At 42.8% G+C, this 14111-nt stretch overlaps 1 protein-coding gene across 1 annotated transcript in view; it reads right to left on the reverse strand.

Moving 5' to 3' along the window:
• Positions 1-14111, reverse strand: part of LOC112080352 (adhesion G protein-coupled receptor A2-like) — a 93866-nt gene that overhangs the window by 58106 nt on the left and 21649 nt on the right. Inside the window, exon 2 of the mRNA XM_024146082.2 lies at positions 9094-9165. Within this exon, the coding sequence (XP_024001850.1) occupies positions 9094-9165 (72 nt within the window). The remainder of the gene's footprint in view (positions 1-9093; positions 9166-14111) is intronic.

Consider the following 14111-nt stretch of genomic DNA (forward strand, 5'->3'; position numbering starts at 1 on the left):
CAGATATAATTCAAACGGTTTTAGAAACTAGAGAGTGTTTTCTATCCAATAGTAATAATAATATGCATATTGTACGAGCAAGAATTGAGTACGAGGCAGTTTAATTTGGGAACGTTTTTTTACAAAGTCGAAATGGCGCCCCCCTATTGAGAAAAGGTTTTAAAGTCTGCAAAAAAAGCCTAATTACATTTTTGTCAACAACGCTCTGGATAACATGAAAACTGCCTAACCAGCTGTGCTAGGGTGAGTAAAATGGTCAGAGTGGTCACTCTCATTTGTGTCTGGAAGTAGCTAGCAAGCTAGCCAACGATAGCTTGGGTGCTTGACTGCCATTGTAAGGTCAGAACGCTCAAATCAACCCTACTCAGCCGAAGTCCTAAAATGTCGAACTAGTAATTTGTTATGCTAACTAGCTAGCAAGAGGTTGCATAGCAACAGCATCAACTTCCGGTAGACTGGCTAGTATGTAGTATATACTCATTAAGTATGTAGTATACAGTATGTTAGTATGAGTATTCGAACACAGCTCTAGTCAGTCTATGTCATGGAAAGAGTAGGTGTTCTTAATGTTTTGTATACTCGTTGCATGATTTATGAATGCTAAAGGCATATAGGAGATCGACTTCATTCATCAGTTCGACACCTTTTATAAACTAGTCAACACTTGCTATTCAGTTGTCAATCAACACGCAGTAAATAACCTCCTTGGTGCCACGACTCCGCATGGCTGGCTATGTGAAACACGCAAAAGAAAATACATTATTGTGTCAGAAAACAATAACTAGGCTATTGGATTTCGTCTCATCGTTACCACTCATCGTTCTACATGGGATGTGGAAATTCACGAGCATCATGCGCTCTCTCGTCTGTGTAAGGAAATTTGACTGAAACCAGAGATCTGTATATAATGATGAGATGCTCATGTCTCCACCCAAACAATGAGAGTTMTTGTCCCAAAGGCGGGAAAAGCAGGAGACAAGTTCAAGTCAGGAAAGATTTTGGCAAGTAAAACCTTGCGCTTCGCCTCTTTCTCTCTGCTGCGTTTCTCTGTCATCGCTAACTTTGTGACTGACAGGTGCCGATCCTATCAATAGATCGCTAGAAGATGCATACCGTTCATTCTAGCGGGAGAGTGCTTCTCGTCGCGCTCTCTTGTCCCTCTGCAGCAGACATATGTTGAGCAATGTTTGGAATGGAACATCGGATCGCAATACAAATGCAGTATCGAATCGCAATACATATCATATTGGCAGCTAAGTATCGTGATAATATTGTATCATGAGGTCCCTGGAAATTCCCATCCCTTCTAAATTGTTCCACAAAACCTGAGCTAAGAACATACAGTATATAAGAACATTATTCTATTATATATATTGCTGACTTAATTTCCCCTTCAACCCCGTCATATACAATGCATTCGGAAATATTTCAGACCCCTTGACTTTTTCCACATTTTGTTACTTTACAGACTTWTTCTAAAATGGGGTAAAGTATTTTTCCCCTCATCAATATACACATAGTACCCCATAATGACAAGTGAAAACCAGTTATAATTTTTTGCAAATTTATATAAAAATAAAATTACATAAGTATTCAGACCCTTTGCTATGAGACTCGAAATTGATCTCAGGTGCATGCTGTTTCCATTGAACATCCTTGAGATGTTTCTACAACTTGATTGGACTCCACCTATGGTAAATTCAATTGGTTGGAAAGGCACACACCTGTCTATATAAGGTCCCACAGTTGACAGTGCATGTCAGAGCAAAAACTAAGCCATGAGGTCGACGGAATTGTCATTAGAGCTCCTAGACAGGATTGTGTTGAGGCACAGATCTGGGGAAGGGTACCAAAACATTTCTGCAGCATTGAAGGTCCCCCAAAAACACAGTGGCCTGGGTCATTCTTAAATGGAAGAAGTTTGGAACCACAAAAACTCCTCCAAGAGCTGGCCGCCCAGCCAAACTGAGCAATCAGGGGAGAAGAGCCTTGGTCAGGGAGGTGACCAAGAACCCGATGTTCACTCTGAAAGAGCTCCAGTTCCTCTTTGGAGATGGGAGAACCTTCCTGAAGGACAACCATCTCTGCAGCACTCAGACCAATCTGGCCTTTATGGTAGAGTGGCCAGACGCAAGCCACTCCTCAGTAAAAGGCACAAGACTGCCCGCTTGTTTGCCAAAAGCCACCTAAAGACTCAGACCATGAGAAACAAGGTTCTCCAGTCTGATGAAACCAAGATTAAACTATTTGACCTGACTGCCAAGCGTGACGTCTGGAGGAAACCTGGCACCATCCCTACGGTGAAGCATGATAGTGCCAGTATCATGCTGTGGGGATGTTTTTCAGCAGCAGGGACTGGGAGACTAGTTAGGATCGAGGCAAAGATGACCAGAGCAAAGTACAGAGAGATCCTTGGTGAAAACCTGCGCCAAAGCGCTCAGGATCTCAGACTGGGGCAAAGGGTCACCTTTCAACAGGACAATGACTCTAAGCACACACCCAAGACAACGCAGGAGTGGCTTCGCGACAAGTTTCCGAAAGTCCTTGAGGGGCCTAGGCAGAGCCCGGACTTGAACACGATCGAACATCTCTGGAGAGACCTGAAAATAGCTGTGCAGCGACGCTCCTCATCCAACCTGAGAGAGCTTGAGAGGCTCTGCAGAGAATGGGAGAAACTCCCCAAATACAGGCTGTAATCAACAAAGTACTGAGTAAAGGGTCTGAATACTTGTGGAAATGTGGAAAAAGTCAAGGGGTATGAATACTTTCCAAATGCACTGTATACTGAACAAAGATATAAATGCAAAATGCAACCATTTCTAAGATTTTACTGCGTTACAGTCCATATAAGGAAATCTGTCAATTGAAATAAATAAATTAGGCCGTAATCTATCGATTTCACACACTTCCTGTCTGGAAACCGTAACAAAATGTTGTAAATAAAAAAAGTTGTTCAAATGTTGAACCATAGACCATTTTMAAAAATCGTAAGCAAGGGGGAATGCTTCTCTTTTTTAGGCTGAAAAACAGAGTTGATGATAGCCTTGCAGAGAGAACCACTGAGACCAGGCATCACAGAGGCAACAATGAAGAGAGAGAAGAGAAATTGGGCTCTTTAGACCATGCCTCCATACCAGTGTTAATTTTGGCAGCTACTTTCGATTTAGTCTTAAAATACCTTTTAGTGTTAGTGACATTTTGAGAAATTTCATCCATCTTTTGTTTTAGTTATTATCAGTTGACTAAAACTACGGAACATTTTGGTCTAGTTAAAGGGACACACTGGGATTTTGGCCATGAAGCTTTTAATCTACTTCCCCAGAGTCAGATGAATTCGTGGATACCATTTTTACTGCATGCAGTTTGAAGGAAGTTGCTAACTGGCGTTAGCCTTATTGATAACTAGCGTTAGCACAATGACTGGGAGCCTATAGGAACTGCTAGCATGCTATTAGATATCATAGACTTCCAGTCAGTGCAATAACGCTAGCTAGCTTTGGCTCGTGAAACGACCTCCAACTTTCTTCATACTGGACGCATACTGAAAGATCCACTCGCAGCCAAGTTTCAGCCTCCTGGCTGAGGCAACAAGGTTTTTGCGTAAAATGTTCTGGTACTTGGTAAAGTTCATGATGCCATTGACCACTGGAAGCAAAATAGCACCATAACTTCAAAGATCCACCACCATATTTTACAGTAGGTATGAGGTATTTTCTGCATATGCATTGTTCTTTCGGAAGTTCAAACCCACCGCTAGTGAGTGTGGCCAAATCCCTCTATTTCAAGTTCATATGACCATAACACCAGTTCCAACCCAAGTGCCAATGCCGGCTCAATGTCGTTTTCCTCACAAGGGGAGGGTGCTGGAGTATTTGAAACAGGGGATCCAATAATTCTGCCCCCCTTACTTTGAGAATTTGCTATTTATTAGTTGTTAAATAAAATCTCTTCCACTGAGCAATTGTATTAATAAACAATCATTTTAAAAAACCATAATATAGCTCGTACTTGTATTAATTATTTTGTTCAGTCTATTTTGCTCATCTTTATCAAGGGATCTAATCATTACAGACCCCACTGTGTCTTCGACATCAAAGCTTTAATCAATACACAGTCAATTATATTGCCTGCCTGCACCCTTTAACCCAGGAGGGAGTTTTATAACCCCTACATTTCACGTGATCCCTCAAATATAAATATATATATATATATATATATATATATATATACACACAGTGGGGAGAACAAGTATTTGATACACTGCCGATTTTGCAGGTTTTCCTACTTACAAAGCATGTAGAGGTCTGTAATTTTTATCATAGGTACACTTCAACTGTGAGAGACGGCATCTAAAACAAAAATCCAGAAAATCACATTGTATGATTTTTAAGTAATTAATTTGCATTTTATTGCATTTTATTGCATGACATAAGTATTTGATCACCTACCAACCAGTAAGAATTCCGGCTCTCACAGACCTGTTAGTTTTTCTTAGATTGATGCATATCACATACTATAACATGCATACAGTTGAAGTCGGAAGTTTATATACACCTTGGCCAAATATGTTTAAACTCCGTTTTTCACAATTCCTGACATTTAATTCAAGTAAAAATTCCCTGTCTTAGGTCAGTTAGGATCACCACTTAATTTTAAGAATGTGAAATGTCTAAATGTCTAGAATAATAGTAGAGAATGATTTATTTCCTTAAGCCATTTTGCCACAACTTTGGAAGTATGCTTGGGGTCATTGTCCATTTGGAAGATCCATTTGTGACCAAGCTTTAACTTCCTGACTGATGTTTAGTAGAGAGAATGATTAATTTCAGCTTTTATTTCTTTCATCACATTCCCAGTGGGTCAGAAGTTTACATACACTCAATTAGTATTTGGTAGCATTGCCTTTAAATTGCTTAACTTGGATCAAATGTTTCGGATAGCCTTCCACAAGCTTCCCACAATAAGTTGGGTGAATATTGGCCCATTCCTCCTGACAGAGCTGGTGTAACGGAGTCAGGTTTGTAGGCCTCCTTGCTCAGAACACACGTTTTTTCAGTTCTGCCCACAAATGTTCAAAAGGATTGAGGTCAGGGCTTTGTGATGGCCACTCCAATACCTTGACTTTCTTGTCCTTAAGCCATTTTCCACAACTTTGGAAGTATGCTTGAGGTCATTGWCCATTTGGAAGACCCATTTGCGACCAAGCTTTAACTTCCTGACTGATGTCTTGAGATGTTGCTTCAATATATCAACATAATTTTCCTCCCTCATGATACCATCTATTTTGTGAAGTGCACCAGTCCCTCCTGCAGCAAAGCACCCCCACAACATGATGCTGCCACCCCCGAGCTTCACGATTGAGATAGTGTTCTTTGGCATGCAAGCCTCCCCCTTTTTCCTCCAAATATAAGGTTGGTCATTATGGCTAAACAGTACTATTTTTGTTTCATCAGACTAGAGGACATTTCTCCAAAAAGTACAATCTTTGTCCCCATGTGCAGATGCAAACCGTAGTCTGGCTTTATTATGGCGGTTTTGGAGCAGTGGCTTCTTCCTTGCTGAGTGGCCTTTCAGGTTATGTCGATATAGGACTCGTTTTACTGTGGATATAGATACTTTTGTACCTGTTTCCTCCAGCATCTTCACATCTGGGATTGATTTGCCCTTTTCGCACCAATGTACATGTCACGACTTCCGCCGAAGTTGGTGCCTCTCCTTGTTCGTGCGGCGTTCGGCGTCACCGGCTTTCTAGTCTCCACCGATCTACATTTAGTTTTCCTTTTGTTTGGTCTTGATTGTACACACCTGGTTTCCATTACGTTATAATTTATTCCCTATTTAACCCTCTGGTTCCATCATGGTTTTGTGTGTGTTTATTGTTGTCAAGTTGCCTCGTTTATGTGCTCTGGAATTTTGTTCTCCTTGATGGAAGATTGTTTATTGAGTAAAGTTACGATTATTACTCATCTCTGTGTCCTGCGCTTGACTCCGCCTTACCAACATCACCTAGACAATTGACAGTACGTTCATCTCTAGGAGACAGAACGCGTCTCCTTCCTGAGCGGTATGACGGCTGCGTGGTCCCATTGTGTTTATACTTGCGTATTATTGTTTGTACAGATGAAAGTGTTACCTTCAGGTATTTGGAAATTGCTCCCAAGGATGAACCAGACTTGTGGATGTCTAAAAAACAATTCTGAGGTCTTGGCAGATTTCTTTTGATTTTCCCATAATGTCAAGCAAAGAGGCACTGAGTTTGAAGGTAGGCCTTGAAATACATCCACAGGTACACCTCCAATTGCCTCAAATTATGTCAATTAGCCTATCAGAAGCTTCTAAAGCCACGACATAATTTTTGTGAATTTTCCAAGCTGTTTAAAGGCACAGTCAACTTAGTTTATGTAAACTTCTGACCCACTGGAATTGTGATACAGTGCATTATAAGTGAAATAATCTGTCTGTAAACAATTGTTGGAAAAATTACTTGTGTCATGCACAAAGTAGATGTTCTACCCGACTTGCCAAAACTATAGTTTGTTAACAAGAAATTTGTGGAGTGGTTGAAAAACAAGTTTTAATGACTACAACCTAAGTGTATGTAAATTTCTGACTTCAACTGTACATACATACACATACAGGTAACTGCCAAAATAAAGGAAACACCAACATAAAATGTCTTAGTAGGGTGTTGGGCCATCACGAGCCAGAACAGCTTCAATGCCCTTGGCATAGGTTCTACAAGTGTCTGGAACTCTATTGGAGGGATGCGACAGCATTTGTCAATGAGAAATCCCATCATTTGGTGTTTTGTTGATGGTGGTGGAAAACACCGTCTCAAGCGCCGCTCCAGAATCTCCCATAAGTGTTCAATTGGGTTGAGATCTGGTGACTGAGACAGCCATGGTATATGGTTTACATCATTTTCATGCCCATTAAACCATTCAGTGACCACTCGTGCCCTGTGGATGGGGGCATTGTAATCCTATGGGGGCATAGCCATGGTAGCCAAAATAATGGCCTGCCCAGCATTTTTATACATGACCGTAAGCATGATGAGATGTTAATTCCTTAATTAACTCAGGAATCACGTCTTTATTTACTCATGTGTTTCCATTATTTTGACAGTTACCTGTACATATCACATGCTACATAGGTCACATACTCTTATTGAATTCTCAATTTGACGACATGGGATTCAAGGAAATGAAATGCTATGGAATGGGATAGTTTACACTGTGGGAACACATTGAACTAGTAAAGCATCACATCTTGACAGAGAACAGTGGTGTGCTTTGTTCATATGCATGCTATAAATCTCAGCCACTTTGACAGATAATGAGCCCAGGACTATATGGTGAGATTCAGGCCATCACCCAATACGTCTGCTCTCTGATGTGATGAAATGTATCAATTCCAGTGTGGGTAAAACAAAAGGTAAAATAATTGCATCGAACATGAATCTCCATTTTGAGCAGGTGGTTGCAAATATATGCTAATCAATGGTACATAGCCAGCAGCTCAATAATCAAACCATGATATAATCTTTAAAACAGAACAATATGCAGAACAATATTCCACACCCTCAAATGCTTGAGTAACCAGAAACACCAGGCAATATGCTGTATAATCATCAGCTCAGTCTCATCCCAATGTGTCTAGCTACCTCCTCTCCCTTCCAGATTCAGGGTACAGTAATGGGGACTCTGGTCACAGTGTGGTAGAATCAAAATTCCACATCATCACAGACGGTGCTGGGTAAGCCCGTCAGTCAGCCGTAGCACCACGGCCTTCTGGGCGCCAAACGGGCAGACTCTGCAACAGCTGGCCCCCACAGCCCACTCATTGAGGGCACCTGTAAGCGGTGCTTTGGCACACCCCGCTCGTGATAGCACAGTCGGTGTGCACTGCCTACAGTTGGCAGGATGGACAGACTGGTCATGAGGGAGTCTTGCCCATCCCTATGTAGCCGTGAGATGTTGCCAACAATTTGTCAGTGAGATCCGCTATTGGTTCCTTGATTTGTCGCTAGAAGTGACGTTTTGCTGAACAAAACGCCAACAAAGTGTTTTCACCCCCTCTCCCGCCAACAAAGTGTTTTCACCCCCTCTCCCGCCACACACCCGCTCTTCTTGCGCTTCTCTGCCTGTGTTCACACGAGCCAACTAGGTGAAAAATCTGTCGATGTGCCCTTGAGCAAGGCACTTAAACCTTATTGCTCCTGTGAGTCGCTGTTTTCAAGCAGAAACTTGAAAACAGAAACCTGGCAAAACAAAACAGAGAAAATGGAATTTGGGAAAAAACTAAACGGAATCAGGCAACAAATAAATGGGATTTTATAGGACCCTATTTATGATATGCACTGAGCATACCAAACATTAGGAACACCTTCCTAATATTGAGTTGCACTCACCCCTTTGCCGTCATAACAGCCTCAATTCGTCAGGGCATGGACTCTACAAGTTGTAGGAAGCGTTCCACAGGGATGCTGGCCCATGTTGACTCCAATGCTTCTCACAGTTGTATCAAGTTGGGTTGATGTCCTTTGGGTGGTAGACCATTCTTGATACACACGGGAAACTGTTGAGCGTGAAACAGCGTCGCCTAGCACCTACTACCATACCCTGTTTAAAGGCATTTACATTTTTTGTCTTGCCCATTTCACCCTCTGAATGGCACAATTGTCTAAAGGCTTCAAAATCCTTCTTTAACCTTTCTCCTCCCCTTCATCTACACTAATTGAAATGGATTTGACACTTAATATCAATAAGGGATCATAGCGTTCACCTGGATTCATCTGGGTCAGTCTATGTCATGTTTTGTACACTCAGTGTATATCCTACTATATATTATAAATGTTAAGACATTTACTCAGGCAATTTAGGTTAAGTGCAGTGTCTTGAAGGTGGAAGCAGTCAACATTTGATTTGGGCTAGCATTAACAACAAGAGCTCCTTGACCGTTACCCTAGCCCCCATGGCTGTCCCCTTGCACTGTCCCTTCCACAGCGCAGGCAGGGTCATTCTCATGATGACAGCCATTATGGCTCAGGGGAGGACAAGCAGAACAATTCCCAGCAGCAGATGGCTTACTTACAGTTTCTCCAGGACTGTCAGGCCAAAGAAGGAGGCATTTTTCAGCAGTGAGATCTTGTTGTTACTGAGGATCCTGTGGACAGAAGAGTGGAAAGGTTGACTGTGAGATGGTGAGCCTTTCGACATATTAGTAGACTTATTAGTAGATATCACAAAAATACAGACAAATGTCCAATAAATGATGCATCCTGTCAATGACTTGGTGAGAGATAGAAATGTATCTCTGATTTAATCTGGCCTTAAATGTCCCGTCTTGGATGCATTTTTTTGGTCTTATTTATGGATTTTTGTGGCTATTGTTTGCCATTTTTGACGGCTAGGAAATATAACCTCGTTGAAGACCGAATGCGGCCCCCAGGGCAAAACTTGTTTGACCCCCCTGATCTACAGCTACCACTATGAACCGCAAACAAATCAATGATGTGCATGTGCTCAACAGTTACAGTATAGGCAATAAATACATATTTGCCCCAGCACTCTATGTGGATATACATTTCTGTTCTTGTTGAAGTATATATTTAAAGGGTAAAGTAGTGCTTTATTTTTTTTAAATCTGAGGAAAAGGATCTTGAGTATTTATCTTGTAATATGGGTATTTGTTTGTGTATCAAGGAGGGTTAAAAACATTCACTCAAGACTCTCTGCAATGCCTCTTAGCAGAACACACCCAATTACTCAAAAACATCAGTCATAACACACTGAGCCTCCGGAAGGAGTTCAGCTAACCACCATCACAGAAACAATTACACAAAAGCAAGGACGAATGCAGTGCACAGACACACACGCACATCATCCCATAGTGAAAAACAGTAGCCCATCAGTGTTGTGTCTGGAGGGTCCAGGGGGACTCGTTAGGACACAGATGGAGGGCTGTGTTACCTGCTGCTCTAGTGAAACAAACAAACATATCAGACAAAAGATAACGTCCACCCACACACCAGTAAACAACCACTAGTCTGTGTTCAACCACACATACACACAGACATATACACCCTGCCTGCCAACACTTTACGAACAATGCAGGATCTCGGCAACGTTTTTCCATTGATTTCCACTCGTGGACTTGAATACAGCAGTAAATTATTTTGACTTTGAATGCTGAGATACCCAGTTCACCCATCTCTACTGACCCTCCTTCCCTTCAGAGCTGTAGGCTGAGTGTGTAATGATTTATGTCATGCTCATTCCTCTGCCCAGATCCACATAATTTGAAATACACCTAAAATGACATTTTGGGGATTTCATATCTGCTAAAATATTAAATCGCTCTTGCCAGACCTTAGATCATCCTGTCTGCTGCAGGGCTGGCCTGGCGGTATGGCCATGCAGTGCGTGGTGGAGCATGGCAGTGAGTCTGCATGCAGACGGGGCCTGCTGCTTTGCATGCACCACGTTGCATGTCTCCTACTGGCACGCTCCTACAGACAGACACCCAAGGTCAAATCACTCGCTCATCTTCCTCCTCCCCTTCCATTCTCAGGACTAATGGCAGAGGTTTGGCAAGAGTGGTAATTAGGTTGTGTCACGAATCATCTTCTTTTGTCACCTTCTAATGCCCTAGGATTAAGCAGTGTGATCCCACAATGCATTGTGCTGAAGAGGCAAATTACTCACCAGGCTAGCGGGAGGGGGGTGGGGGGGGTTGTAGTTATTTTGGAATTGGCATGATGTGGGATACACAAAGTGAAAATGTACACAAAAAAATATATATTCAAAGAACATTTTGAGAGCATAAATACAGTGTATAATGGCATTAAAGACCTTTAATAGAGACTGCTGAGCAAGTGCATATTAAATCAGTCAACGGAGAGACAAGCTACTGCATATTATGAGCACAAGTTGAGAGTTAAAAACTGAGCATCATAAGAGTTTTGCCAGAAGTTCAAAAGAAGTAGTTCACTATTTCACAACTTGATGTTAGATGGTTCCTCAACCTGAATGTAGTATATTGACCAGGAGAAACTAAAATCCATGGTTAATTTTATTTTTTTAAACAGCCACTACAAATTTCAACTAATTGCATACACCAAAAGCTAACAATCAAGTAACATCAAACCAAATATGGTGTTGATTGGAATAGATTTTAGGTGATTTTTACATTAGAATTTTTAAAATATATATTTTTTTTAATAAAAATAATTTACAAAGCTCACATGCCCCCATCACTTACACTGATTGTTAGATTGTGGTGGCTTATGTTAGATGAAGTTTGTAGTGGCTGTTTAAATAACTGAACCATGGATTACAGTTTCTCTTGGCCCATAGACCACTTTCAGAGTGAGTAACCATCTAACATCAAGTTGTAAAATAGTGAACTACTCCTTTAACACTAGAAAGACCTGACCTTGACAGACTGCTCACGTGTTGAACGCATGGAACAGCGGTTATTTAAGCAATAAGGCGCGAGGGGGTGTGGTATATGGCCAATATTTCTTTGTCTTGTCGTGTCCCGTGTATATATTTTTTCTTCACATATATTAAGTATATATTTTTTAAATATTTTTTAACTTCAACTCCAACATACTCTCCTGCAACCTGCCTCACCCAATGTGGTATGGATCTGCTATTTTCTTTACTTTAGAACCGGAACCCTCAACAGCAGCTAGCCAGCTAACTGGCTACTAGCTAGTAGTCAGCTAGCCACTGCTAGCGGTCATCAGCTAACCTTTAACCCGGACAAATCCTGCCAGTCTGCACAGCGCGATTCAAACCAGAGCATACCAGCGCGATTCAACCCAGAGCTCTAAACCTTTTCACCTGGATCATCGCAGCTAGCTGCTATCCGAGTGGCTACTCCTGGCTAACGTCTCTGTCCGGAAGCAAGAAACAATTAGCCTGGAGCTTGCCTATGCTATGCCCATCTCCCGGCTAGCTGAATAGGTCAATCAGCCACTCCTTGGGCTACAATACCTATTTTGCAAATTGGCCTGGACCCCTTTTACTGCAGATATGGAGCCCCGCCGATCCTTCACGACTGGTCTACTGACGTAATCCACCCGAGATGGTTTTCAACAGGCTCCTCCGTCGCGACGTCCCCGGAATGCCCATCTGCTAGCCGTGGCCCGCTAACTGTCTAGAGCATATTGGACTGTTAGCTGAAGAAGTCCATCAGCCAATTTTCTTGGGCTAAAGTACCTATTTTGCCAATTGGCCTGGACCCTTTTATTACACGGGGCGCTGCCGATCCATCACGACAGGTCTGCCAACGTAACCGCCCGAGGGGGCTACAACTGACTCTTCAGTCGCAACGTCCCCCTAAGGCCCATCTGCTAGCCTGCAAGCCCCGGCCCGCTAGCTATCTGAATCGCCGTGTCTCTTGCCCGCCTAGCTACTCACTAGACTCCATGATCGATCGGCTACGCATGCCTCTCCCTAATGTCAATATGCCTTGTCCATTGATGTTTTGGTTAGTGATTATTGTCTTATTTCACTGTAGAGCCTCCAGCCCTGCTCAATATGCCTTAGCTAACCCTTTTGTTCCACCTCCCACACATGCAGTGACCTCACCTGGTTTAAATGGTGTCTCTAGAGACAATACCTCTCTCCTCGTCACTCAATGCCTAGGTTTACCTCCACTGTATTCACACCCTACCATACACCCTTGTCTGTACATTATGCCTTGAATCTATTCTTCCGTGCCCAGAAACCTGCTCCTTTTACTCTCTGTTCCGAATGCACTAGATGACCAGTTCTTATAGCCTTCAGCCGTACCTTATCCTACTCCTCCTATGATCCTATGATGATGTAGAGGTTAATCCAGGCGCTGCAGTGCCTTGCTCCACTCCCATTCCCCAGGCACTCTCATTTGTTGACTTCTGTAACCGTAAATGCCTTGGTTTCATGCATGTTAACATTAGAAGCCTCCCCCCTAAGTTTGTTTTATTCACTGCTTTAGCACACTCTGCCAACCCGGATGTCCTAGCCGTTTCCGAATCCTGGCTTAGGAAGGCCACCAAAAACCCTGAAATCTCTATCCCTAACTATAACAGTTTCTGACAAGATAGAACTACCAAAGGGGGCGGAGTTGCAACCTACTGCAGAGAGAGCCTGCAGATTTCTGTCATACTATCCAGGTCTGTGCCCAAACAATTTGAGCTTCTACTTTTAAAAATCCACCTTTCCAGAAACAAGTCTCTCACCGTTGCCGCTTGCTATAGACCACCTTCTGCCCCCAGCTGTGCCCTGGACACCATATGTGAATTGATTGCCCACCATCTATCGCCAGAGCTCGTACTATTAGGTGACCAAAACTGGGACATGCTTAACACCCCGGCCGTCCTACAATCTAAGCTAGATGCCCTCAATCTCACACAAATGATCAATTAACCTACCAGGTACAACCCCAAATCCGTAAACACGGGCACCCTAATAGATATCACCCTAACCAACCTGCCCTCCTCCACCTGACTGCCGTTGACCAGCACAAAAACATCCTGTGGCGTACTACATTAGCATCGAATAGCCCCCGCGATATGCAACTTTCAGGGAAGTTAAATTGTTGCAACCCCTATTACTAGCCTGTTCAACCTCTCTTTCGAATCGTCTGAGAGCCCCAAAGATTGGAAAGCTGCCGCGGTCATCCCCCTCTTCAAAGGGGGAGACACTCTAGACCCAAACTGTTACAGAACTATATCTATCCTACCCTGCCTTTCCAAGGTCTTCGAAAGCCAAGTTAACAAAACAGATCACTGAACATTTCAAATCCCACCGAACTTTCTCCACTATGCAATCTGGTTTCCGAGCTGGTCATGGGTGCACCTCAGCCACGCTCAAGGTCCTAAACGATATCATAACCACCATCGATAAGAGACAACTGTGCAGCTGTATTCATCGACCTGGCCAAGGCTTTCGACTAAATAACCACATTCTTATCGGGAGACTCAACAGCCTTGGTTTCTCAAATGACTGACTCGCCTGGTTCACCAACTACTTCTCAGACAGAGTTCAGTGTGTCAAATCGGAAGGCCTGTTGTCCGGACCTCTGGCAATCTCTATGGGGGGCCACAGGGTTCAATTCTC

The sequence above is a fragment of the Salvelinus sp. IW2-2015 genome, unplaced genomic scaffold (assembly GCF_002910315.2).
Source record: "Salvelinus sp. IW2-2015 unplaced genomic scaffold, ASM291031v2 Un_scaffold16283, whole genome shotgun sequence".
Lineage (NCBI taxonomy): Eukaryota > Metazoa > Chordata > Actinopteri > Salmoniformes > Salmonidae > Salvelinus > Salvelinus sp. IW2-2015.